Genomic DNA, 26,662 nt, shown 5'->3' with positions numbered 1-26,662 from the left:
TAAAGTTTGATAATGTTAATAGAATTGCATAAATCTACACAATTTAATTTAAATATAAGATCATTTCGTACATGAAATTAAAATATTGTCTTCATTTTCGTCCAGGAAATCAAAACACATCAAGACACAAATTCAATTTTGTGCATGAAATGAAGCGTTTTTGGATTTTGTGGACGAATTCAAGTATGATAAAAGTCTGGATTACAGCATTAAGAGATTTAAAATAGCAGCAGTAGATCTTAGTGAGGCATGAGGAAAAAAACAATGAAAAGTATCAGGACTTTATGAGTATACCAAAAAGTTTGAGAAAGTGTACAGTATGAAAAAGGTGAAAAATGATAAAACTGGTTAACATGACTGCAGCATCAGAGAAAAGTCCTAAAACCCTCAGCCAGCTCTGATTGGTCGATCATGTGTCGCTCATCCTGGAAGTAAGATTTTCTGGTTTGATTCTGTACATGTCATATAAATCTGTGATTTTAATATATTTATTAAGGACAATAGGCAGCTGTGTATGTTTAATGCCCCATTTGCTCTGTTCTTATTTATATTCTATTTTTCTTGCTGTATCTTGTTACCATCTGCTGCTTCAAAGACCCACAAGGAGTAAAAGTTCATTTTTAATACATTTTTTTGTCACCAGTATATTAAAAAAATATTTTCCTAGATTTGTTGAAGAATGTGAAACAAGATATACTAGATTTAACTAGATTTGTCTGTGTGTTTATCAACCACTGTGCAGTTATCAGCAGTAACAAACACACCAACACCATGTGATTAACATTTTATTTTTTAAAAAAGAACAACAACTAGTCGGTTATCTAAAATGAAAGCAGCAGTTTGTGTACAGAGTGTTTTCACGCTGGTCGTCCTCACAGAGGACCCAGAACCTCCTGTTTCACCACAGCTGCTTCGATCGCACGCTCTTCAGCCTGGAAGGAAAGGACAGACAGTGAGACACGATGCAGCAGACCTGACAAGTCTCTTCTGCCCGGCTTCATGTCTTTCCTCTGCACTTCTCTACCATCCATGGTCATTCTGGGGTCACAGGAACATTTCACTGTTGTCATGTGGAAAGCTCGCAACTCCAATTTCTGTAATTTTCATGTTTTATCTTCAACTGAAGGATTACATGTTCCTCTAACATCCTGCGAGCCTTGGGTTTCTGAAACCTTTTCAAAACAAACTGGACAGACTCAGAAGTGCACGTTCATCTGCTAAAGACAAAGCTGCTGCTTAGTTCATGAAAAGTTGACATTTTGGACATTTGGACATATTTTCACCCGACAGAAGAGATTTGTTCCATCTATTGTCAGGGTGCTGTGACCTCTGACCCTTGACCTCTTTACTGTTGGTTGCATGTAAATCTGGTAATCCAGGAATTGAAGCTGATTCTACTGTTGACCTTTTGAATTCACTCAGATAATGTATGCTGAATGTATTCCTCCATATTGAACTGTGATGCTCTTTAACAGCTGACACTACATTATTTCTCAGTGATTTCCATGCTGTTGCTCTGTGTGTTCTGACTGCTGGACGGTTATAATAACCCAGGACCTCCGTGACCTCTGACCTTTTCAGCAGCTCCTCTGTCGACGCCTGTCCGGCCTCGCCGTCTTCGTCTCCCTCGCCGTCCTCCGAGCTGCTGTCCGACGCCTCCTTCTTACTCTTCTTCTGCTGCTTCCCTTTGTGTTTGTGCTTCTTGTGCTTCTTCTTCTGGGGAGAAATAACAGGAAGTCAGAGGGGAGGAAGCAGACCGGAGGTTTTATTTGACACAGAACGTCTTTGGCTTTTCTCCTCTACCTTTTTCTCCTTCTTGTGTTTGTGCTGCTTCTTGGCCTTGTGCTTCTCCTTGCTCCTCCTGCTGGGTTTCTCCTCCTTGGTGGGGGAGCAGAGGGAGGAGGCGCCTCCTGTGGCTGAACGGAGGAACAACACACAGTTTGGTCAAGTGCAACCTCTACCAGGTTTCATACACAGAGAAAAACCTGTTAAATATCCCGACCTGTTTCACACAAAAGCAAAAGGAAAGGAATGACCAATCAGAATCGAGCAAAGAAGGTTTTCCTGCAGCCTGTTAGCAACATGCTAACACATCTAACTGTAAACAGCTTCTGTAAAGCTTCATCTCTGTAACATGATGTTAGCACAAGCTGAGGCAGAGAGATGTGTGTCTCTGTGACTGATGTCACTGATTGACATTCTGTGTAGCCAATGAAAATACGAGCACAGGAGCCTCACGGTCAACCAGGAAGCACTGACTGAGAGAAAGGGGAAGGAGTTCCCCAGACCTAAAACATGATTTGGGTAAAATGGTGGATTTGGGTCTGGACTGTCGAGACTAGGTCAAGCCTCTGTACTTCTGGAAATAATCTCTAGACCGCCACCTACAGGAGTGAAGGTCAAAACCTGCTGCTCTGTAGATCTGTTGAACTGATATCAGGATTTGCAGAATCAATTCTGAATTACAGCTGAACAATTAATCGAAAAAAATAAATAAATCGCAATATGAACCTCTGCAATTTCCAAATCACAGACGCTGAAATTAATTACTTAAGAGAGAGTTTGGTCCAGGATGGATTTGTGAACAGTGTTTTAGAGCTGCAGGTAATCTTTGGTTCATGAATCAAGTTCAGTATTGGTGAAAACCTTTCATCAGACTAAGTCAGTAAATCCTGCACACTGACATCTATATTTTTTTAACAAAATCACTTTTAAACAATTTTGAAGTTTTAACAAATTTATGATGACAAAAACTTGTGATGATATGAATCACAGTTTAAATCTCAATTACAATATTCTGTAAAATAATCGCAATTCGATTTTTTGTCAATATCATTCAGCCCTAATCTAAATGTGAAAAAATCAAACTGCAATGTATCTGTGTATCGTGTTTTTTTCAGCCAGCCCAATTTCCATTCCAACCAAACAGAACAGATTCCTGCTGTCTGGTTGAAGGAGTGATAATCAGCTGCTGTAGAGTCTGGTTGGAGTAAAACCTGCAGACTCTCAGCCTCCATGGAGCAGGACGGTTTATACTGAGACTTCTGTCTGACTCACTGAGGGCAGATGAAGGAGGCGGGAGCTTTGGACCAAACTCCTCCTCTTCCTGTGTGGCGTTCTGACAGGAGGGAACTGGTCCAGGATCAGCCTGCTCTGTAGAGGACACCGCCGCTTTAAAAGGAACAGAGAGGGAAAATATAATGTTACGAATAAGAATAATACTCTCCTTCTCCTCTGTCAAGAATAACAATACACTTTATTAATATGGCACTTTTCAACTCAGCGTTACAAAGTGCTTTAAACCTGCAATAAGTGATATCAGACCTTCTAACCAATCCTGAACCTAATGTGTGCTATGTGGAGATTTCATTGAGACATTTTGATATAAACCAATATCCACACAGCAGCAGCTGTGTTGCTGTTTTCACCTCTTTTCTAAAGCTTGTTGTCAAATTCTGCTCCTGAAAGAAGCTCCTCTTGATCCATTCAGTCACTTTTACTTTTTTTTTTTTTTAAACTAGCTTGGCTCCTCCCTCGCTGTGTAAAAGCGGTGCTCACCACCTCCCATCCCTGAAAACATTTCTCAGGATAAAGATCTGTCAAAGTGAGACTTCTCTGTAGGTACGGTTAGCTTAGCTGTTAGCCTTTATACATGGTGCTTTGCAATGTTTGTCCTTAGTAGGCCTCCGTAGTGCAGTAACTTTGCTGTGTGTTATTCACAAATGTGTTGCAGTTTCTGTCGCCCTCTAGTGGTCAGAAACCTTTGCTTATTGCAGCTTTAAGAAGCAACAAAATCATAAATAAATCTCAGTAAGATAAATAAGACTGTCCAACATGATAAGAACAGAGTCAAAGAAGAATAAAGCAGGTATATTCAACAGGGGAAAAAAAGGTAAAAACTAAAAGCCTGTCTGTAAAAATGTGTTTTAAGAGGTGACATCACACAGTGCTGATGGACTTTGTGCTCATTTCTAACAACCTGTCTGAAGGAGTAGAGTCTGAAGTTTGGACTGTAGTTACCTGTCTGCTGGCCGGAGGTGGAGGAGGTGAGGGAGGAGGTGAGGGAGGAGGTGAGGGAGGTGGAGGTGATGTTGAAGAGGTTTGGCGGCTGCAGGTCGGCCTTGCCCTGTCCCTCCTCTTCATCCTTTTCATCCTCCTCATCCTCACTCTCTCCCTCCGATGAAGAGGAAGACTTGTCATCGGAGGAGCTGGCGAAGATGGCCTTGAACAGATCCATGGGAGGCCTGCTCTCCTCCTCTTCCTCCTCCTCTTCCTCACCCTCACTCTTCTTTGTCTGCAGGAGGGAACATCGTTTTGTTTTTAGATTTGTTTAACCAGGAAGTTCCTCTGAGATCAAAACTCATTTTCCAGATCTGGCGCAGACAGCAGCATCAAGACAAACAGCATGTGACACGGACATGAGCAAATATACAATTAAATCACATTAAAAGGTAAGAAAAGTCAGACTTCACTATATGAGCGTTCAGTAGTCAGCAGTCTGTACTGGACTGAGAGAACCATTCTATCTAGAAATATGCAGTGAAGGTACATGTGTTATTACGGCTGCATGATTATGGTAAAAATTATAATCAGATTATTTTGCTAAATATTGTGATCATGATTATTAATCACTTTGGTAACACTTTATAATAACCATCATTAATAAATGGTAAATTGATAGTTAATTAAACTTTAGTTAATAGTTATTTTACTGTTAACAAACAATGAAATGATCATTAATAATGTTTACTAATTATTAGTAATGCTATAATTTATGTTATTTTATCATTCGTTTGTGTAATATAAAATCATTTGTTTATAAATGATATATTGTATCATAGCTTTTTACCCTTTTTACCGTCTCTTATCAGCTATGATACAATATATAATTTATAAACAAATGATTTTATATTACACAAACGAATGATAAAATAACATAAATTATAGCATTACTAATAATTAGTAAACATTATTAAAGATCATTTCATTGTTTGTTAACAGTAAAATAACTATTAACTAAAGTTTAATTAACTATCAATTTACCATTTATTAATGATGGTTATTATAAAGTGTTACCATCACTTTTTTTCAGTCCAGTATTTCTCAAAGTAGCAGCAGCTAGGAAGTCATTGTTTTCATTCTTACTTACTTTTATTATGTCCGTATTTACTACATTCAAAAAATAACTAATTCCTACTTTATTCAGCTTTATTCAACTGAACCGTTGAATTAAAGCTACAACCTGAAGACAAACTGTCCAGAATCTGTTCTTGTTTGTCATCTAGTTTCAAACCAAAGAGTCTCCAGATGAGACGATGATCCACTTTTCACACCTAAAAAGTTTTCAGGGTTTTCCTCTCTATCGTCAGGTCGATCCCTTCTTTTCCACAGATTCTCTCTGTAAAGTTTCTCTGCTGCTTCGCCAGCTGAACTTTGGTTTTGGTCACATGATGCAGGTTGAGCATTCAGAGGCTGTGATTGGTCAGGAGGGACACCAGGAATTTCAGGGGAATTTAAAATATATCACACACTTCAGTATCGCTGAATTACATGATTATTAATCATGGAAACAAAAAAATGCGATATATTATTATCTATGATTAATTGTGCAGCTCTATGTGTTACTCTGAGAAAAGTAAAGTAAACCTGGAGTCTCCTCCTACAGGAAACATCCAACAGTCTATTAGTGTTTCTGTAACTTGGTGAAAACTAATCTGCTAGTTTGCTCTCCAATGTCATCCAACAACATAAATAAGGTTTTCTGGTTACTTAACCATTTCACAGATTGTTAGTTTTTACTTAGTTTTTAAGCCAAAAAAAAATAAAAAAAATAGAGGAAATACAAAATGTACAGCCGACAACAAAGCAACCCCAAGAAGCTTTGCAGCAGCTGATAATCTAATAACTGCCACAAAATATAATAACTTGTCAAACTGTCCCTCTAAAATTTCCCTCTGAGTCAAAAATGTAATAAAACCTGTTAATGTAATAAACTGCCAGATAATGTAATAACATCTTACAACTGATACTGTAATAATAAAAAAAGTTACACCCTTTAAAATGTTGATAACTGCCAGTTAATGTAATAATGTATTCTGTTATCAGAAAAACCATTGCATTAGCAGGTTTTAATACATTTGGACGTAATTTGGAGGGATATTTCTTTACATTTTGTAAAGTTATGAAATTATCTGTCAGTTACTACATTATCAGTTGTCTTGGGCCTCTGCATTTAGCTAACAAGGAAAAGTAAGTAGTTTTAATGATTGATTTTACGATTGATTAAATAATTGATTTTAATGATGTCTCCAGGCAGCGCTGGGTCTCCAGACTGGGTTTAGAAATACACAGGTGACCCAGCGGGTTTCGTTGCATACGGCAGAAACACTACCTCAGTCTTGGGGTCTGGGGTGGCGGTGCTGGTTCCGGTTCCGGTGCTGGTGGGTAAGGCGGGTACAGCAGCTGGTTCTGGTTGGGATCCAGACGCCTGGTTTCGAGCCACGCTGAGGAACTCGCTCAGCGGATCCTTCTTCTTCTCCTCCGTCTGGCCTGGAACATCCCACCTAGACCTCCTACCAGGCTCTGGAGGCTTTGGAGGAGCTGAGGAGGAGGAGGAGGAGGAGGAAGAGGAGGGAGGAGAGAGGGAAGACAAGGAGGAGGAAGAGGAGGAAGAGCAGGAGGAAGAGGAGGAGGAGAAGAAGGAAGATGAAGAGGAAGAGGAGGGAGGAGAAGGAGGAGGAGGAGGAAGAGGAGGAGAAGGAGAGAGGGAAGAGGAGGAGGAAGACAAGGAGAGAGGGAAGATGAGGAGGAAGAGGAGAAGGAAAAACAAGGAAGAGGAGAAGAAAGAGGACGAGGAGAGAGGGAAGACAAGGAGGAGGAAGAGGAGGAGAAGGAGGAAGATGAGGAGAAAGAGGAGGGAGGAGGAGAAGGAGGAGGGAGGAGGAGGAGGAGGAAGAGGAGGAGGAGGAGAGAGGGAAGGAAAAGGAGGACAACAATGACGAGGAGAGAGGGAAGAGGAAGAGAAGAAGGAAAAACAAGGAGGACGAGGAGAGAGGGAAGACAAGGAGGAGAAGGAGAAGGAAGAGAAGGAAGAGGAGAAAGGAGAAAGAGGAAGAGGAGGAGAAGGAGGACGAAGAGGAGAAGGAAGAGGAGGAGAAGGAAAAGCAGGAGAAGGAGGAGAAGAAAAGAAGGAGGAAGAGGAGGAGGAGGAAAGATATAGTTGAAGAGCATAAGTGAAGAAGGATTATATCGCTGTTGTCAGACACAGAAACACAAATCTGAAACAAGGTTTTCAGTACAAGCTTCAGAACAAGCTGATGTGCCAAAGCTTCGTCTTTAGCAGGTTCTGGATCAGTTTTGCTATAATTTAAGTTATTTTTAACTTGTAAAAACACGCTAAGCTCTCCCGCCGCGCCTCCTGTCTGCTGAAAATAAGACGTGAATGAGAGCAGGGAGGAGCTGTACCTGCAGTCTCCGGTTTCTCTGCTACAGTCAGGAAGTTGAAGACTGAGAACTTGTCTCTCTTCACCTTGGGCAAACCCACCACACCTGACCTGCAGGACCAATCACATTCAGTTCAGTTACAGGTGAAAGTGGGCGGAGCTCTTTCCATTAGTCCAGGCAAAATGAGCATGAAGAGTTCAGATTTTCAGAAAAGCAGCAAAATTGGCAGAAATGAAAATGTTTGATGCCCTGGACATTTTCAGAGCTACTGGAAAAATGGTACAAATAGACTGTGAACACCAACAAATTAGATCACTGTCAAGTTTAAGAAAGTTTCTACGAGAGCTAGGTTTATTAATTACTAGCTTAATTTTCAGTAATCTCAGAAAAAATATTAAAAGTCCCAAAAGGGCAGCTGTAATTCTTGGATTTGTGTGTTTGACAGTCATAGAGAGTAACAATCAGGGACAGTGTGTGTGTGTGTGTGTGTGTGTGTGTGTGTGTGTCGTACCCGGGTTAGGGGTCTGGGACAGTGTGTGTGTGTGTGTGTGTGTGTGTGTGTCGTACCCGGGGTAGGGGTCTGGGACAGTGTGTGTGTGTGTGTGTGTGTGTCGTACCCGGGTTAGGGGTCAGGGACAGTGTGTGTGTGTGTGTGTGTGTGTGTCGTACCCGGGTTAGGGGTCAGGGACAGTGTGTGTGTGTGTGTGTGTGTGTGTGTGTCGTACCCGGGTTAGGGGTCAGGGACAGTGTGTGTGTGTGTGTGTGTGTGTGTGTGTGTCGTACCCGGGTTAGGGGTCAGGGACAGTGTGTGTGTGTGTGTGTGTGTGTGTCGTACCCGGGTTAGGGGTCTGGGACAGTGTGTGTGTGTGTGTGTGTGTGTGTGTGTGTGTGTGTGTTGTACCCGGGGTAGGGGTCTGGGACAGTGTGTGTGTGTGTGTGTGTGTGTGTGTGTGTGTCGTACCCGGGGTAGGGGTCTGGGACAGTGTGTGTGTGTGTGTGTCGTACCCGGGGTAGGGGTCTGGGACAGTGTGTGTGTGTGTGTGTGTGTGTGTGTCGTACCCGGGGTAGGGGTCTGGGACAGTGTGTGTGTGTGTGTGTGTGTCGTACCCGGGGTAGGGGTCTGGCACGTTGAACCTCTTACACAGCAGTTTGTCAGGATGCCACTGCAGAGTGTCTCTGGTCAGTTTCCCAAACATCTTCATCCTGACTGCAGCCTGCTGGTCGTCCACATCGTCCTGAGGGGGAAACACCAAGACATCAACACACACACACACACACACACTCTAACCTCTAAAACACACACTCCTCACCTCTTACACACACACTCTAACCTCTAAAACACACTCCTCTAACCTCTTACACACACTCTAACCTCTAACACACACTCCTCACCTCTATCTTCCTCTAACACACACTCCTCACCTCTAAACTCTTACACACACTCCTCACCTCTATCCTCCTCTAACACACACTCCTCTGAGCTCCTCTAACACACACTCGTCTAACCTCCTCTAACACACACTCCTCTAACACACACTCCTCACCTCTAACCTCCTCTAACACACACTCCTCTAACCTCCTCTTACACACACTCTACCCTCCTCTAACACACACTCCTCTAACACACACTCCTCTAACCTCCTCTAACACACACTCTACCCTCCTCTTACACACACTCCTCTAACACACACTCCTCTAACCTCCTCTTACACACACTCTACCCTCCTCTAACACACACTCCTCTAACACACACTCCTCTGACCTCCTCTAACACACTCCTCTTACACACACTCCCCTAACCTCCTCTAACACACACTCCTCTAACCTCCTCTAACACACACTCCTCTAACACACACTCCTCTAACACACTCTCCTCTAACCTCCTCTAACACACACTCCTCTAACCTCCTCTAACACACACTCCTCTAACACACACTCCTCTAACACACTCTCCTCTAACCTCCTCTAACACACACTCCTCTAACACACACTCCTCTAACACACTCTCCTCTAACCTCCTCTAACACACACTCCTCTAACACACACTCCTCTAACCTCCTCTAACACACACTGCTCTAACACACTCTCCTCTAACCTACTCTAACACACACTCTACCCTCCTCTAACACACACTCCTCTAACACACTCTCCTCTAACCTACTCTAACACACACTCCTCTACCCTCCTCTAACACACACTCCTCTACCCTCCTCTAACACACACTCTACCCTCCTCTAACACACACTCCTCTACCCTCCTCTAACACACACTCTACCCTCCTCTAACACACACTCCTCTAAACTTCATTATGGGACAGTATGTAATAGCACGTTTTTTTATGTTCCAGTATGTTATGGTATGGTTCATTATGATGCAGTATGTTATGGTATGGTTCATTATGGTTCAGTATGTTATGGTATGGTTCATTATGATGCAGTATGTTATGGTATGGTTCATTATGTTCCAGTATGTTATGGTATGGTTCATTATGGTACAGTATGTTATGGTATGGTTCATTATGGTACAGTATGTTATGGTATGGTTCATTATGGTTCAGTATGTTATGGTATGGTTCATTATGGTTCAGTATGTTATGGTATGGTTCATTATGGTACAGTATGTTATGGTATGGTTCATTATGGTTCAGTATGTTATGGTATGGTTCATTATGGTTCAGTATGTTATGGTATGGTTCATTATGATGCAGTATGTTATGGTATGGTTCATTATGGTTCAGTATGTTATGGTATGGTTCATTATGGTTCAGTATGTTATGGTATGGTTCATTATGGCACAGTGTCTCACCTCCTGGTCTCGGCTGACCTCCACCGTGTCGTCGTCCTCCTCGTCTTTGCCTCTGGTGAAGCGGGAGGAGAGGAAGGAGGAGCTGGGCCGGTACAGGACAGAGGACCGGACAAACTCCTCCCTCTCCCTGCTCCGCTCCCACTCCGTCATACTGGGATCCAGAATGGCCTCCAGGGCGTCTACACACAGACAGAGAGACAGACAGACAGGCAGAGAGACAGAGAGACAGATAGAGAGACAGAGAGACAGACAGGCAGAGAGACAGACAGGCAGACAGACAGACAGGCAGAGGGACAGACAGACAGGCAGAGGGACAGACAGGCAGACAGACAGAGGGACAGACAGACAGACAGACAGACAGAGGGACAGACAGACAGACAGAGAGACAGACAGAGAGACAGACAGAGAGACAGACAGGCAGACAGACAGACAGAGGGACAGACAGACAGACAGAGAGACAGACAAAGAGACAGACAGACAGACAGACAGACAGAGGGACAGGCAGACGGACAGACAGACAGACAGACAGACAGACAGACAGACAGAGAGACAGAGAGACAGACAGGCAGACAGACAGACAAGCAGACAGAGGGACAGACGGACAGACAGACAGACAGGGTTCAACACAGAGACAGATTAATGTTAAGGTTGCAGTTTCTGTATTTCACACAAAACTTGCCTTTCTGCTTTTTAACATAATGCTCCACTCACACAACACTGGCCACACCGTTAAATTCCACTGTTGTGATTTCTCTGAAATTATGTTTAACCTTTACACCAGAGTCACTGCAGTTTGAAAACTTTATCAGTAGCAGGTTTAACCAGCTGCTAGTGTTAGCTAGCAGACACAGCCAGCATAAACAATTTGACTGTCAAAGAAACACAACTAAATAAATGAAAATATTATGTTAAGGATGATCAGTCCGGCTGCTGTATTCTGTGTTCTGGTACTTCTCCAGCTCTGTTCATCTCTCCACCATATCCAAGGATAAGAGTTGAAGTATTTTTTAAATGTTTTGTCCAAGGACTGATTGAGTTTGACTCTGTTTCTCTATGCTTCTTCTAGATCAAACATGGCCGCCATGTGAATAAAGCAAATACTGTCAAGTCTTATACTAGCAGCCACTGACAGGGTTCCTACACACTTTAAATAAAAAAATTCCATACTTTGTTACGACCCTGGCTCGGAGGGAGGTAACATAAAGGGACAAGATGCAAAATACATAATACTGTCATACATAACAACTTTTTCCAGAGCTTGATTTGTTTTGAAGATTTTGTCTCGTGTTCAATATGATTTACGCAGATAGACATCTTGCCCCTGCTAACTAGGTCATATCACTGTATAGATGAAGATTGTTCTTCACAGAGACAAATATCAGAATATGTGAGATGATTGGCAGGGTTCCTACACGGTTTACATTTTAAAATTCCATATTTTTCCCAGACCCTATGTTCTTGACCGGATTTGATTTTGGTGGGTATTTGATATAATGCATGCTGACAGCGGCTGGGTAATAAGAGCGTCCCTCTATCTGAACATTATTCTTCACATCAACAAAACCTGTGGACTCAAAGTGGCTCTACAACAACATAAAAGCTAGAATCATGTGTGTATCGGACCTGAACCGCAACATTTTCCATACTTTTCCAGACATTTTTTCAGATTCCCAAACTCCCCAAAGACCTGGAAATGATCAAATTCATTTTTAATACTTTTCCAGACTTCCCAGACCTGCGTAGGAACCCTGCACTGAAGAAATTAATACATTTTAAACAAAAAACTTTCCTGTGTGGGGTGGAGCCACAGCGCAGCAGTAGTTCAGGGATAGCACCATCTCCCTGTAACGGAGCCTCCTACCTTTGTCTCCCTGCCTCAGCCGGCTGAGGTAGAGGTCGTAGCGAGCCTGCTTGCTGGGGTTCTTCTCGAACGGTCTGAAGGTCTGGGACCCCTGGGTGCCCCTCCAGGCCGCCAGGGCCTCCTGCTGCTGGGACCTGGGGGCCAAGGAGCCCTGAGCCGACGCCCCCGCAGACAGCAAGGCATCGTGGGAGTCCGGGGTGGGGTTGGAGGAGTTGCGGAGGTTGGCCAGTCTCTCCCTGTCCGCCGAGCTCAGCAGGTCCATGACTGAACTGGGTCCTGAGCAGGAGGGACAGTCAGAGCAGAAGCAGTTACATCACCTCCGATCATTTTTATATGCGTGCCGTATCTAATTCGGTATTTCAACGTTTTCTTGTCTCCACTAATAATTCTTCCCAAAATAAAAAAATCATAGATGTGACAATAATGTTTGTAAGGTGACGTAGTAAAGAGGGACTATTTTCTGGCGGACACAAAACGATGAAACAGACATTTAGCGTATCACAAATGCTCATGTGACTCGATGTGACTTTATCATCATCGTTATACCTGGCAGGACCGTCTCCCCCAGCAGCGCCCCCCTCTGGCCAGAGTCCAGCTGGTGGCGTCCTCCGCGTTGGGCCCCGGCCTCGGCTTGGACCAGCCGGCCCCTGGAGGCCCGCAGAGCCTCGGCCAGCACCGGACTAACACCGGAAACATCAACCACCGGGCGGAAATAATGAACTGGACGATAGTCTCTGGGCAGGGAGGGGGGAGGGAAGATCTACAGAGAGAGAGAGAGAGAGAGAGAGAGAGAGAGAGAGAGAGAGAGAGAGAGAGAGAGAGAGAGAGACACAGAGAGAAAGAGAGAGAGCGAGAGAGAGAGAGAGAGAGAGACAGAGAGAGAGCGAGAGACAGAGAGAGAAAGCGAGAGAGAGAGAAAGCGGTAGAGAGAGAGAGAGAGACAGAGAGAGAGTGGTAGAGAGAGAGAGAGAGCAAGAGAGCGAGACAGAGAGAGCGAGAGAGAGAGAGGGAGAGTGAGAGAGCGAGTGAGCGAGCGAGAGAGGGAGAGAGAGAGACAGAGAGCGAGAGATACAGAGAGAGAGCGAGAGAGAGCGAGATACAGAGAGAGCGAGAGAGAGAGACAGAGAGAAAGAGAGAGAGAGAGATGAAGGAGAGAGATGAAGGAGAGGGGAAATGGTAAGAGCTATTAATGACGCAGTTTGTTCAGATCGTGGATGATAGAGTCTGATTGGATTATAGATCATTATAGATTATTGATAGTTTAGAGTTCAGCTTCTTACTGTTTTCTCGTCAGCTGATATCGACGCCAGCGTGAATCCCTCCAGGATTTTGCCCAGGTACGAGGAATCTTTGCTCCGGTCTGAAACCAGAACAAAGAATCAATAAAGCTACAGCTACAATAAAGATTGAAGACCAATTTCAAATGAAGCTGTAGAGGAAGATGAGATGAAACGTTGCAGCAGAAAATAATACAAGGATACGGCAAAGATGAGTAGAATATAAATAAGAATAGAAAAGATGGGGGATATTAAACACAACAAAACTGGCAATGTCAACAGTAGAACTTATTAAAGTTTTATGTGAAAGCAGTTTAACTCACATCAACTTACTGAGACAAACAAGACTGAATGCAAAACCACCTTTAACCTTCTTTAAAAATACACTTAAACTGTATAATTAAATAAATAAATTATGAACAACTGTACTTCATGAGAGGGATTCCTGCTGATTCCAGAGTATCTGCAGGTCTGGAAAGTCTTAAAGCGTCTTCATTTCATTGTCTTTATTTCAGCCAAGGCCTTATGATGTCTCAGATACACTGCAGCCTTTCACATGTTCATTACAGTAGTAAAGAGGCTGAAAACAAACTATTTTTCTAGCAAGAAATCATCCTAATTATGCAGACCTGCAGAATATTCAGACAGGTCTAGTGATTTTTTTTTTTTAACTTGTTTTGTTTCCATCTATTTCATACTGCATCTACACACTGCATATATGGCCTTCAAAAGAACTGTTAATGTGAATATGAGGCACATTTTTTTCTATTTTAGGCATATTTTATATACTGCACATATTCTTCTTACCTAATTCTTATTCTTTATTCATCCTCTGAATGCTGTAATCCATATTGTTTTCATACATTTCTACTTAATATGTTCTAGTGCTGAAGTTGTCAACTGTGTGTGTTTATATAACTCCCATTTACTCTATTCTCATTTAATGGATATTCTACTTTTATTTGCTTTTTCCTGCTGCAATTTCCCCACAGGGGGATCAATAAAGTTTAATCTAAACTGTAGTACTGTAGTGTACTATATAGTATTGTGGGATACTGTACTAACTATACAAGGCCAGTTGCATAAAGATAGACCTGGTCTTAGACGTAAATGTGACCTTAAGTCAAACTTGCTATAGACATTTATATTTACCTGTTCCTACTACTTCTTGGTTGTTGTAGATCTCTAACAGGTTGTTTCTGTCTCTAAAGACTCTCTCTCTTCTTCAGGCTCTTTCCAAAAACCAAAGATTTGCCGTCTTTTATGAAACAGCTTCAGTATTTAAACGTCCCGCTCTGACAGTTAGGCCGACTCGTTGCCATAACAACAAAATTCTTAACTCAAGATTAGCCAGGGGGAAGGTGGCTAACTTTCCTAACTCAAAGTAAGTCAGTCGTAATATTTAAGTAACAGTCTTAATTAGCCTATTCAAACCTGAGAATGTAAGACCAGTCTAAGGCTTAGACTAGCTTTATGCAACTGGCAGGGTTCCCACACTCACTCACAGGTCTTTCAAGGACTCAAAATTGGTATGTTTTGGGTTAAGACATGAGATTGGTCAGAATCAGATTTTGGTCTTCCTGAAATCTGCTTTTGTCATGTGTCATGTGTCTTGTGCTCTTCCTGATGTTTGTCCTATATCATTCTGTTCTATGATTGATTGTTGATCAATTAGATCTAGTTAGGCTCATTCTCTGTAAAGTCCTTTGAGACGTGCCGTGATAAAAAAGGCTACAGAAAAAAAAACAAAAAAAACAAAACATCGTAGAGCCTCACAGCCTTCATGTTAAACCTGCAGATCTCTGACAGGGTTTTCCTCACAGAGCTGAGGCACACTGACCAACTTGACTGATATATTTTACTTTCAAGGCCATCCATTCATTTTCAAAAATACAACTTTTAGGGCCTCGTTTTATTTTTCTCTATTTCACAAACTTTGCAGCCTGCGGCCCGGCGGAGCTACCTCTCTTCTTGGTGTACTGCTGCGGGGCGGTCCAGCCGTACAGGCCGTCGCCCGGCTCCTCCCCCCCCAGCACCGTGTCGTAGTTGGACATGGCGTCTCTCTGGTAGACATCTTCATCGTCATCCTCCAGCGCCCCCACCCCGAACGCCTGCGGGTCAAAGGTCACCAGCAGCGTCAGAATCAGAATCAGAATCAGAGGCTTCCTTCAATTAAAAAAAGCTCAAATCGTACAAAAAAACAGCAGCAGCTCAGGAAAACACACACACATTCAAATACACACAAATACACATTACACACACACACACACATGTATAAGTGCATACATGTGAACAAAGACACACTCTCACACACACACACACACACACACACATAAATGAATACATATTAACACACATACAAGACTAAATACACAAAAACATATAAAGCCACACACACAAAAACACAAACATTCACACAAGTAAGTACACATTAACACACACAAACACACACACACAAGTAAATACACATTAACACACACACAAAGACACACAGCAACACACAAACACACAGAAGTATATGCACATGAACACACACAAAGACAAAAGATACATATACACATAAATACACATTAACACAAACACAAATACACACACTCTCTCTCTCTCTCTCTCTCTCTCTCTCTCACACACTCACACTCACACACACACACACACACACACACTCTCTCTCTCTCTCTCTCTCTCTCTCTCTCACACACACACACACACACACTCACACACCTGTCCGGCCACCCCTCCTCTGTGTGTGTGTTGCGGTGCGTCTCCAAACAGCTGGCTGGTTCTGTCAGACTGCAGGTTGAACAGGTCGAAGTGTTGCGGTGCAGAGCGGCCCGGCAGCGCCCCGGCCCGGGTCCAGACCCCGGTACCCCAAACCCTGCACCCCCACCTTGGGGCTGAAATCCAGGGGCGTCACGTCTTTGGGGGCAAAGGTCACGTTCTCCGGGGCGAACTCCTCGTCGGCGTCGTCCTGCCAGGCGGAGAGAGGAGTGAGGAAATACCAAAGGAATTATCCTGCTTCCAGACTCCTGAATCTCAATCGAGCCAATCAGAGCCTTTGTGGCGGGACTAAAGTTTGAACCGTTTGTGGCGTTTCGGCAGAATAATTATTGAAATCACCCTCTTAAAAAGGTGTAATATGTAACATTTCCGCATTAAAATATCTAAAAATGACTAGACCTATATTATATATTTTTTTGAGTTGTGTTCTTACATTATCCCAAATGTTTCCAACAATGTTCAAACCCAGAGAAATACGTAATCTTCTTCAAGGTAACGGTGCGTTTCATTTGGTCTCCTGTCATGGCGTTATATCCCCTTTACCCCCTAACTTCCTGTCATGATGTCATATCCCCTTTACCCCCTAACTTCCTGTCGTGGCGTCATATCCCCTTTACCCCCTAACTTCCTGTCATGATGTCATATCCCCTTTACCCCTAACTTCTGGGGAAACACGGGAAACACCAGATGATCCGTCAGATCTCACTGTGACAGTTATCGCTCACTGTGATGGATCAGATTATTCATTCCCGTTTGCTGCGTTCTGTTGCCGAAGCTGTCCCCGTAAAAAAAAACTCCCATGATCCCACGCTACTTCATGACATCATCAAACTACGTCTTTTGTTATTGTTTTGATTGAGTTCAGCATCAGTGAGACTGAAAATAACTTCAGATTGGTTCAGGGAAAATCAACCCCCTCCCCACACAGAACATGGCTAATGAGGAGGAAAAAGGAGTGGGAACCAAATAGACATTCAGTCTGAATATCAGGCTATAAAGGAATACTAAAATGTCAAAATTTGTTTTGTCATCAGCTGTCAGTTTCTTTTGGTTGCAAACTTTGCCAGTGAGGCTTTCAATATTTCTATTTACCTATCCTTTATCCAATTTAGAACAAATACTTGTTTAAAAATTGTTTAGAAAAATGGTTGTATCTGGTCATAGGAACTGAACAGACGTTCCAGAGACTGGCCGTCTGTGTCTAGGTCTGCACAGACCGGAGCAGACTGGTTTCTGGAGTTGCTGCTGGTGCGAACTGGTTTCAGTGGTTCCACGTACCTCTGAGTCCTCCGAGCCAGCAGGGGGCAGCACACAGCCGTAAACCCTGGCTCCGCCCTCTATCAGGAGGAGGAAGACGAGTTTATGAAAACTTCCAAAAAAATAACTTTCTTGACTGCTCTTTATCATTTATAACAGCATGGTACAAATATTAGCATAATATTCCAATTATATGGTAAAATCACAATTAGTTTTCACAACATAAAAAACACAGGGGATCAAATCAGAAGATCTACTTTAAATTAATACACAGACAAGGAAAGGAAAAAACAGAACAAAAGATATAAAGTTTGGATTAAATAAATTACAGTGTCATCTTTACAGTTTATCTCTATCCTCAATATGTTTAACAATCTTTTTAGATTGAATTAGATTAGAATTAGGGATGTTTTTACTGCATTCTTATTATTAGTTAATTCAATTAGTGAGTCAAAAAAACATTTCATTTCATTGCAAACAAGTGATAATTAGTTTTGGAGTACAGCCGATTTGCTCAAAAGTCACAAAACCTCAACTGTACTATCAGTGAAGAAACAGCATCATGTCTTTATGCTCATTAATTTATTGTAATCTATATAAATGAGCGATGTTTCTCCACCCAACAAGCAGCTGTTCCAACACTTTGCTCAAAGTGAAACTTACCTGTTTTCTGCCTGCCGGCTTTCCTCTTGACACGAGGCCCGACGCCCTGGCCCTCCTTCCATCCCATCATCCTCAGCAGCTCCACCCCGATGGACGACCTGACACACAAAACCAACAGAGCCGAAGTAGAGTCCGCACACTTATTTTACAATTCAATTCCAAAACTTTTCCGTAACCAACCCTAACGTGAAATTTTGTTTTACTGTGGAGTATAACTTCAAGAATGACATCTTCCTATTTAAGAAGCTAAGTGAAGCTTCTCTGGATGAATCAGCTAAGAAACGCATGAAGTTCGTATACGGATTCCTCACTCTCCGTTCTTTGTCCGACTGGAATGTGAAACAGAGGCTTGGCGTTTTTGAAAAAAAGTGGGTGGATGATCTTGGATCTTGGGTGGATGGATCTTGACAAGAGAAAGCTCCTTGCTGTTGCCGTTCTCGTTCACAGACAAAAGAAAACGTTCCAGGCTGTGGCTGCATCATGCAACTCTGAAACTCTGAGTCAAATTAGTTGCTTTTTCTGAAAATCGAGAGAAAAGGTGAGCTCCACGTTTACCGACTCTGAACAGTTAATGGATAATTAGGTATTGTAAAAAAGTTCAAAACAGTTTACATTTTTCAACTTTTGATGTATGGAAAAATACAGACAATGCTGCAGAAAAAAGACGATCAGCCTCATAGAGAAACACATGGGTTCAGTCTGTTTTTGACAGAGACAAAATCTCCGTCTGGCCGCTCTCTAAAGGCCACTGGGCCTCTAAGAGAAGACAGTCAGTTGAAAGGAGGTAAATATAATAGGAATGGGACGATATATCAAGTCAATATATCACAGAACAAAAATGTGACAGTATCGTGGAACAGAAAAATGAATGGTGATATCAGCTCCATGTTATTCTGCTGTAGTAATCACTAATGAGACTCTTGACCATCACAGTTTCACAAGCTCTCCATCCAAATTATATTATTGTCACTTTGTAATGACATTTTTAAATTGTTGTTTACATTCTAGCAGCCAATGGCATCGCTAGAAAGATTTGTGCCTCAGAAATAAACAGAATTCTGCACAGTCAGAATTGTTGTCTCTGAACTTTTATTTATCACATCGTATCCTGGTTGTATTGAATTGTGAACCTCATATTGTGTATTGAATCGTATCGTGAGATAAACAGATCGTCCCATCCCTAAAATTTAATTCTAAATACTATTTCCATGCATGATTTTGAAAAACCAACAACATTGGTAATAAAGGATGTTATTGATCCGGTGGTTGTTACCTGGCGGGGGCGATCAGCTCCTCCAGCAGGGTGTCTCCGGGGATGGGAGCTGACAGGGAGCTGACGGCCCGGGCCTTCTCCCTGGCCGGGTCCGTCCTGCTGGAGGAGAACTCCCGGCTGGTGGTGATCTCTCTGGGGGCGATGCCGTGTTCGCCCAAGTCCTGACGGGGACAACAAGACCGGGATCAATACTAATCACTGTAAAACTTCAATTAACAGCCCAGGCTTTTATTTGCTTCAAACACTGAACTCAACCGGCCTATATTTGGGACAGGCGTCTATATGGGACAGGCCTTTCATTCCTTTCACACAAAACTCTTGCTCAGCAAAGATGGGAAATGCTATCAAATTGTTTATTTAAACCAGTATGAATATTACTCGTATAAAAATTAGGCTATCGAATAACATATCAATTACGAATCATTCATTTGATCTCGCTCCGAGAGACAGCGCATCAAGCTCATGCACAGAGAGAGAGAGAGAGAGAGAGAGAGAGAGAGAGAGAGAGAGAGAGAGAGAGAGAGAGAGAGAGAGACAGAGAGAGAGAGAGAGAGACCCGTATCAAATTTGACATCTGACAGCTTGAATTTCAGATCGTACTTTTTTCTGTGTGCTGCCATGGCGACCAGCAAATGTGACTGACGTTTGAATGCAAGTAAAAAAAAAAATAAACTGCTTTGCAGCGTCAATGGCAACCGGCTTCTAATTGAGACCGGCCTTTATTTGTCAAAACGTGGAGCCACACCCGGCCAGTAGAAGGGACTCTGCGTTTAATTGAAGTTTTACGGCAACTCTCTCTCATCATTTTTCTGGTGGATGTGTTGACATTTTACACTGATTCACTTCAACCCAGCTGAGGGAAACACACTTGATTCGTGTTTCATTCTTTGAGACATTTCAAAAATTTGTGTAAAAATTTGCTTGACAGTTGGATGGAAACAGAGCGGTAGTGTTTGTGTTTCTTACAACATCCTTACTGAGACTTTACCATTGACATCAAATCAAATCAATTGAGTTAAAACACATTCCCACTTAAACTTCATCTTACTAAATCATAAGACTCTCAGCAGCACAGAGCAGAATAATAAATGTTCATCCGACTTTAAACTCTACAGCAGGTGGAGGACTGATCCGTCTTCTCCTGACAGGAACAACACAGTCTGTCTACTGCTGCAGCGCCCCCTGCTGGGTGGAAACTTTAAACGCAGAAGGTCTCTGTCGACTGATGAGGAGCCGGAACTGAACTGGAATCATCAGCACCGGAAAATAATATTTCAGTCACTGAATTAAAACGCCAACATTTTGTCAAACGCGCCAAAAGGCCCTGACAAACACATGATTTTTCAAATGTTGGTATCTTAGTTTTTTTAACTGTTTGCATCAAGGCTTTGGGTGTGTGGTGACTGCTTTTTTTACTTGGCAGTTTGGAAAATAAACAAGTAACACCACGCCTGTATCAGAGGACAGTGCTGTTAGACTTGTTCAATATGCTGCTGAGCTAGTTGTAGGACCTCTAATTGCCTTTTCTAGTATTCCTCTATTTTTTCTACTTTGGTGTACCATTTCTTTCTCATTTTTCTTTTCTTTTTGTTACTTTTTCTTACTTCACATCGGACGTTCTCATGTTGTCACTGTCAGTTGTGTTTAATACAAATTTGTTCCATTCTTAGACGGATTTTATTTTTTGTCTTTCCTGCATCCTGCCACTATTTGCTGCTGCAACAATCAAATTTCCCCACAGCGAATATACTGTAGTTTCAAGTTATCCATCATGTACGTCCAGACTCTGCTCCCTCTGTCTGAATCAGCTGCATCACCTGGGTGAAGAGTCTGTTTTGGGTGGTAATAGATGATGCAGTCATTGAGAACAACATCCATCTATCTATCTATCTATCTATCTATCTATCTATCTATCTATCTATCTATCTATCTATCTATCTATCGATCGAAGGATGGCAGTACCTCCTCATCCATGAAATCCTCCGGCCTGACATGTTGTTTCTCAGCTTTCAGTTGCCGTGACGATACAAAGCTGGACGGGGTCCAACCTGAGAGGACGACAACACAGGATCAGCGATCAAATTGTTCATTTTTGAAATAAGTTTTGCTTGGTGAGCGAATCCAACGCTTCAGGAAAAGCTTCCATACAAACAGAGGGTGGAACAGCAGAACAGTTATATGCAAAATTTTGAATGAACGATCAAACTTTTATGTTTGTGACGTGCCACAGATAACCAGTCCCACAGGAGTATTTGACTTATTCAGTGTTTCCTGTCCAGTGTTTTGAAGAAGTGCTGGGTAATGCCGCTTCTGAGACCCAGGTCCACTCCTGGAGCCTTCCAGGATCAGTTTAACAACGGCTCTCATTCAGATGTTAACATCAGGACATATGGACAGCTGTGTTAAAATTGCAAATGTAATTTTTTGTAGCACGTTGAGCAGTAAGGCTACATAAGGAATTTTCCTTGTATCTGCATTTTACTACCTGTGTGTGAGTGATGGAAGGGGGAGCCGCTAAGTCAGTAAAAGTAACACTGGACACATTATTTTGTAGTTAAACCTCAAGCTGAGCAGCAGGTCAGGCCTGATCAGGTCCTGGACAACCAGTTAGCCCTCCACTCCCAAACCCAACAGCCACACAGTGACAGTAGGAGCAGGTAAGCCAGGTACAGTGAGACTTGGTGTTTGGAGGCAGAACCACCGACCTTCCTTGGAGCCCACGGTGTTGAAGTAACCAGCAGAAAAGCCTCCAGTAAAAGCTCCGTGGAACCTCTGGAAGCGTCCCTTCTCATCCTTCACCGTCTGCTCATGGAGAGGGACCGGCTTCCTCAACGGCTCATCTGGAGCGAACACACAAGTTACATGTAAATAACCACATACTCAACATATTCAATATATCACACAGCGCGACTAGTCTCACATAGTTTCATGAATAAGAGCGTGTATAGCGTGATGACGAAGTGATAGGCCCGATACCTGTCTTTCTCTCGCATGGGAGACGACATGACACCAAACTTCATTAAAAAACATAGCAAATTAATGTTCCCTTGTTTGTCCGCAAAAGTACACAGCTGGTAGAATCTGACTTTAGACCTTTTATGAATAGTAAGGGACCACTCTTAAATTCGGCATACATGCAAAACACCAAGCAGCATTTCTTTCAATAGAACTTCAACTTCTGTAACTGGGTCGCCTGCTTTCCCGCTATCTTCTTCCCTTAAAATAACGTTCACTTACAGCTTGGCGGTGCCGTAGCGAGCAGTGTGAACCAACTTAACAAAAATTGAGGTTTTATTTAAATTAAGCGCTGCTGGGTGAATCACTTGTATGCCGAATTTACCAGTAGACGCTAGCAATTCGTAAAAGGTCAAGTGATGTTCTATGAAGTATGTTAGTTTGCCAACATGTAAGGTAATATTAAACTGCCAAAATTTTGAATAGAGTTTGGTGTACGATATCGGGGCTAGGCTAGCGAGTGAGAAAAGCTAACATAACATTGCCTTGGTATTAGCATGCTCGTTAGCAATGCATGTTAAGATAACTGTTGGAGACATCTCAGCTCAATTATTCCCATTCATTACTATTGGCAAAAGGTTAACCTGCAAACGGGCAGCTTGTGGAGTTATTAAAACGTCCTACCTTCTTCTAGAGGCTCCAAAGGGGTGCCATAAGTTACAAAATCCTCATCGCTGTCACTGTCCGACGCCATGTTTACTACAACTACGGCACTCACAGAGAGACAAAAATGGTGGCGAAAAGGGTAGTCTATAATAAATTGAGAAAGGGCGACATCTTGTGGCTACATAAAGACTATCACACACTAAACTCTCCAGAGGTATGTTGAAACATTGGACTCACACACACACACACGCACACACGCACACACACAGACACAGACACACACACACACACACACACACACACACACACACACACACACACACACACACACAGCTCTCTAACTGTCTGTCTGCATTTCTTTCTCTTTCTTTTTCTGTCCATCTGCAGTAGGTCTAGTTCTTTTTCCTTGCGGTTGTAAATAGATACACAGATACCAAAATTACCAGAGAGACAGAGACAGAGACAGGAACAGAAACAGAAACAGAAAAGACTGAGGAGTTTGGATGTTTCTTTATTGAGGAACCATATAATTTCCTCCAGCTGCCTCCAAGGAGCAGAGCGGTGGCTATCGAGTGTTCGTCCAAAGCCCACAACACTTTGTCATTTGTTTTCTTTGAGCTTGAAATCACTTACACCCCCCGCGGCGATGTAAAAACTCCCGCTGCTCGACACAAGACAAAACCCTGGCTCAGCAAAAGGCCCCGTCCAGATCCCGGCCTCCAAGCGGGCCCCCTCGACACGGAATAAAATATTACCCTCCCTGCTCTTTGTAATGCGAGCGGCCGGCTAAACTCCCCGTCTTTAGGGGGGTAAACTAACTAAAAGGCTCGGCTCGGTGGTGTAATCCGCGGCTCTGGAGCCCGGACAGCGCTCGCTCTCCACAGGGAGGAGGCTGCAGGCGTCAACTGGAGATGAACCTCGGGAAAACGCGACCCTGGCCTGCAGAGGTCTTGGCTCGGACCGGAGGCGTACGGCCTGACTTCGCGAGCTGTTGCGAAACCTTCCTCCCCGCTCGACGAGGCTGGACAGACCAGAGCACGCCGCTGTCGGCTACGTCGTTAATCTTCGGGCGTAATCTTTGCATAATCGTTAATTGGGAGAGCCTTTGCCTGTTGCAAGATAGGGGGAAACAGATCATGTTGTAGGAAATGTCAAAGTCACTGCACACTGGCTCCCGGTCAGCTCCAGAATCAGTTTAAACTGCTGGTGTTGGTTTTGAAATCTCTTAACAGTCTGGCACCTGGGTATTAATCAGATATTGCCACTGACCAGTGAAAACCTTTTATCTCCCAAATGTCAGCTTTTGAGGAACTAAGTAAAACAGCCTTGTTTTCAGCTTGACCACCATGCAGTTTTGAATCTGTCCAACAGGTTTTCAAAGGGTTTTTACAACATCAAGAGTGGCAGAAATTCATCAACCCATAGAAGAGCGTGAAATCCTTCAATTGAAGTTAAAACATGAAAATAACCAAGATTGGCATGATGAGGTTTTCACCTGAGAACAGAAATTATGCTTGTTCTATATGAACCAAATAAATGTAGCCTTGCGGCAGCTGATAATGTAAAAACTGTTTGATAATGTTATTACTAGTCAAAATAAAACATGCCTCTAAATGGACTGAAATTGTAATAAAAATTTTAATGTAATAAATTCCCAACTAATATAATAGCATCATATTATTACATAAACCAGCAACTATGACTTCATAAGGCGTGTAACATATTTTGCACTGATGATGTAATAAGAAAACTTCGACTAATGAGGTAATAATATGTAAGTGGAATATAAAAACAAAAGTTTTTAAAAGATTTGTCAATGTTATTATTACCTCATAAATTAAAATTATGCTACACGCCTTATGAAGTAATAATCACCACTTAATTTAATTATGTGAAGTTATTACATCATCTGAGCCTGAACCTCAACTGGCTCCTCTCAATGTGGAGGAGCAGCAACTCAACTCTAAGGTCCTCGTCATCCTGTCACTCGGAGGACAAACCTCATTTCACACTGAAGAGAAACCTCATTTCACTCTGAAGAGAAACCTCATTTCACCCTGAGGAGAAACCTCATGTCACCCTGGGGAAAAACCTCATTTCACCCTGAGGAGAAACCTCATTTCACCCGGAGGACAAACCTCATTTCACCCGGAGGACAAACCTCATTTCACCCGGAGGACAAACCTCATTTCACTCTGAAGAGAAACCTCATGTCACCCTGAGGAGAAACCTCATTTCAACCTGAGGAGAAACGTCATTTCAACCTGAGGAGAAACCTCATTTCACCTGGAGGACAAACCTCATTTCACCCAGAGGACAAACCTCATTTCACTCAGAAGAGAAACCTCATGTCACCCTGAGGAGAAACCTCATATCACCCTGAGGAGAAACCTCATTTCAACCTGAGGAGAAACCTCATTTCACCCGGAGGACAAACCTCATTTCACCCGGAGGACAAACCTCATTTCACTCTGAAGAGAAAACTAATTTCACCCTGAGGAGAAACCTCATTTTGTATCTCAACTTGTATCCACGATCTCTTTCTTTCAGTCTCTACCCAGAGCTTGTGATCACAACTGAGGGTCAAAACGAAGATCGATGTTAAATCCGGAGCTTTGCTGTGTGGCTCAGCTGCACCTGACCGCTCAGTCTCATCATCCTTCTCACCCTGACAGGAGAATCAGACTGCTCCACCCGGCCAGCGGCTTCCCTCACCTGGATGGGACAGGCCTCCTTTTTCTGGGAGGGAACCACAGCCTCAGACTTTGCGGTGCTGATCCTCATCCCGACTGCGTCACACTCGCGCTCTTAAGGGGTTTTATCACATTGTCAACCCATTTAGAGGGAAGTTTTCTTACACTTTGACAAATCATTGTATTATCCAACAGTTGTTTTATCAGTTGCTCCAGGCTTAGCAACTTAGCCTGTTGCTATTTATACTTTAAACTTTTTAATATTTGTTTAGTTATATTAGTAAAGTGCTTTGGGTTGCATCACTGGATGAAATAAATTTGATTTAATGTACGACACATTGGGACTCGGGGTCTGAAGAAACCCTCTGCTCTCCGCCCACCAGGGCTGCTCAGCATGAATCAAACGCACCCTGACGTCAGTCAGTCAGTCAGAACTGCACTTTACACTCCTGCTGTGCTGCAACAGCAAACCTGCACACAGTGCAAACAAATGCACACACACACACACTTGTAGGCACACATGCACACATACTGTGCAAACACACATGCACACACACGTGATATGAGATCATGCACACATGCATCTGCACATACACACAACACACAGAGATGCATGACTGCACCCACATGACATGCATATACACACATGTGCACACACACACACAAACACACACGTGCATTAACACATGTACACACATGCATGTATGCACACACACACATGCACACACACACATCAAATCATGTATTTATAAAGCACATTTCATACAATGATGTAACTCAAAGTGCTGCACAAACATGATTTAAGAAAACATCCAAAAGAGACATAAAAACAGTTGAAAGTATAAGTACACACACACACACACCCCCCCACACACACACACACACTCACACACACACCCACACACACACACACACACATCAGGCCTGCTGTGTCGTGTGGTGCTGATCTTGATAAAAGCAAAATTTAATCTCATTTTTCTGACAGATAAAA

At 42.8% G+C, this 26,662-nt stretch overlaps 1 protein-coding gene across 1 annotated transcript; it reads right to left on the bottom strand.

Annotated features, from left to right (window-relative positions):
- Positions 1 to 598: 598 nt before the first annotated feature.
- Positions 599 to 23,067, bottom strand: gpatch1 (G patch domain containing 1). The gene is given in 21 exon segments (XM_071534564.1): positions 599 to 932; positions 1,574 to 1,716; positions 1,804 to 1,916; positions 3,058 to 3,171; positions 4,021 to 4,294; positions 6,392 to 6,600; positions 7,465 to 7,553; positions 8,551 to 8,678; positions 10,249 to 10,427; positions 12,110 to 12,385; positions 12,656 to 12,869; positions 13,390 to 13,469; positions 15,350 to 15,497; positions 16,108 to 16,233; positions 16,235 to 16,354; positions 17,443 to 17,501; positions 18,085 to 18,182; positions 19,358 to 19,518; positions 21,320 to 21,405; positions 22,063 to 22,197; positions 22,997 to 23,067. Coding segments are annotated over 21 exon segments (2,856 nt in total). The 5' UTR covers position 23,067; the 3' UTR covers positions 599 to 898.
- Between the last annotated feature and the right edge of the window lie 3,595 nt (positions 23,068 to 26,662).

This window comes from Centroberyx affinis, unplaced genomic scaffold, assembly GCF_046629955.1.
Source record: "Centroberyx affinis isolate AG114_WGS23_722 - 3 ecotype Tasmania unplaced genomic scaffold, CSIRO-AGI_Caff_v1 ptg002581l_1, whole genome shotgun sequence".
Classification (NCBI taxonomy): domain Eukaryota; kingdom Metazoa; phylum Chordata; class Actinopteri; order Beryciformes; family Berycidae; genus Centroberyx; species Centroberyx affinis.
The sequence above is the reverse complement of the archived record's forward strand: the minus strand, read 5'-3'. Positions and strand labels throughout refer to the sequence as shown.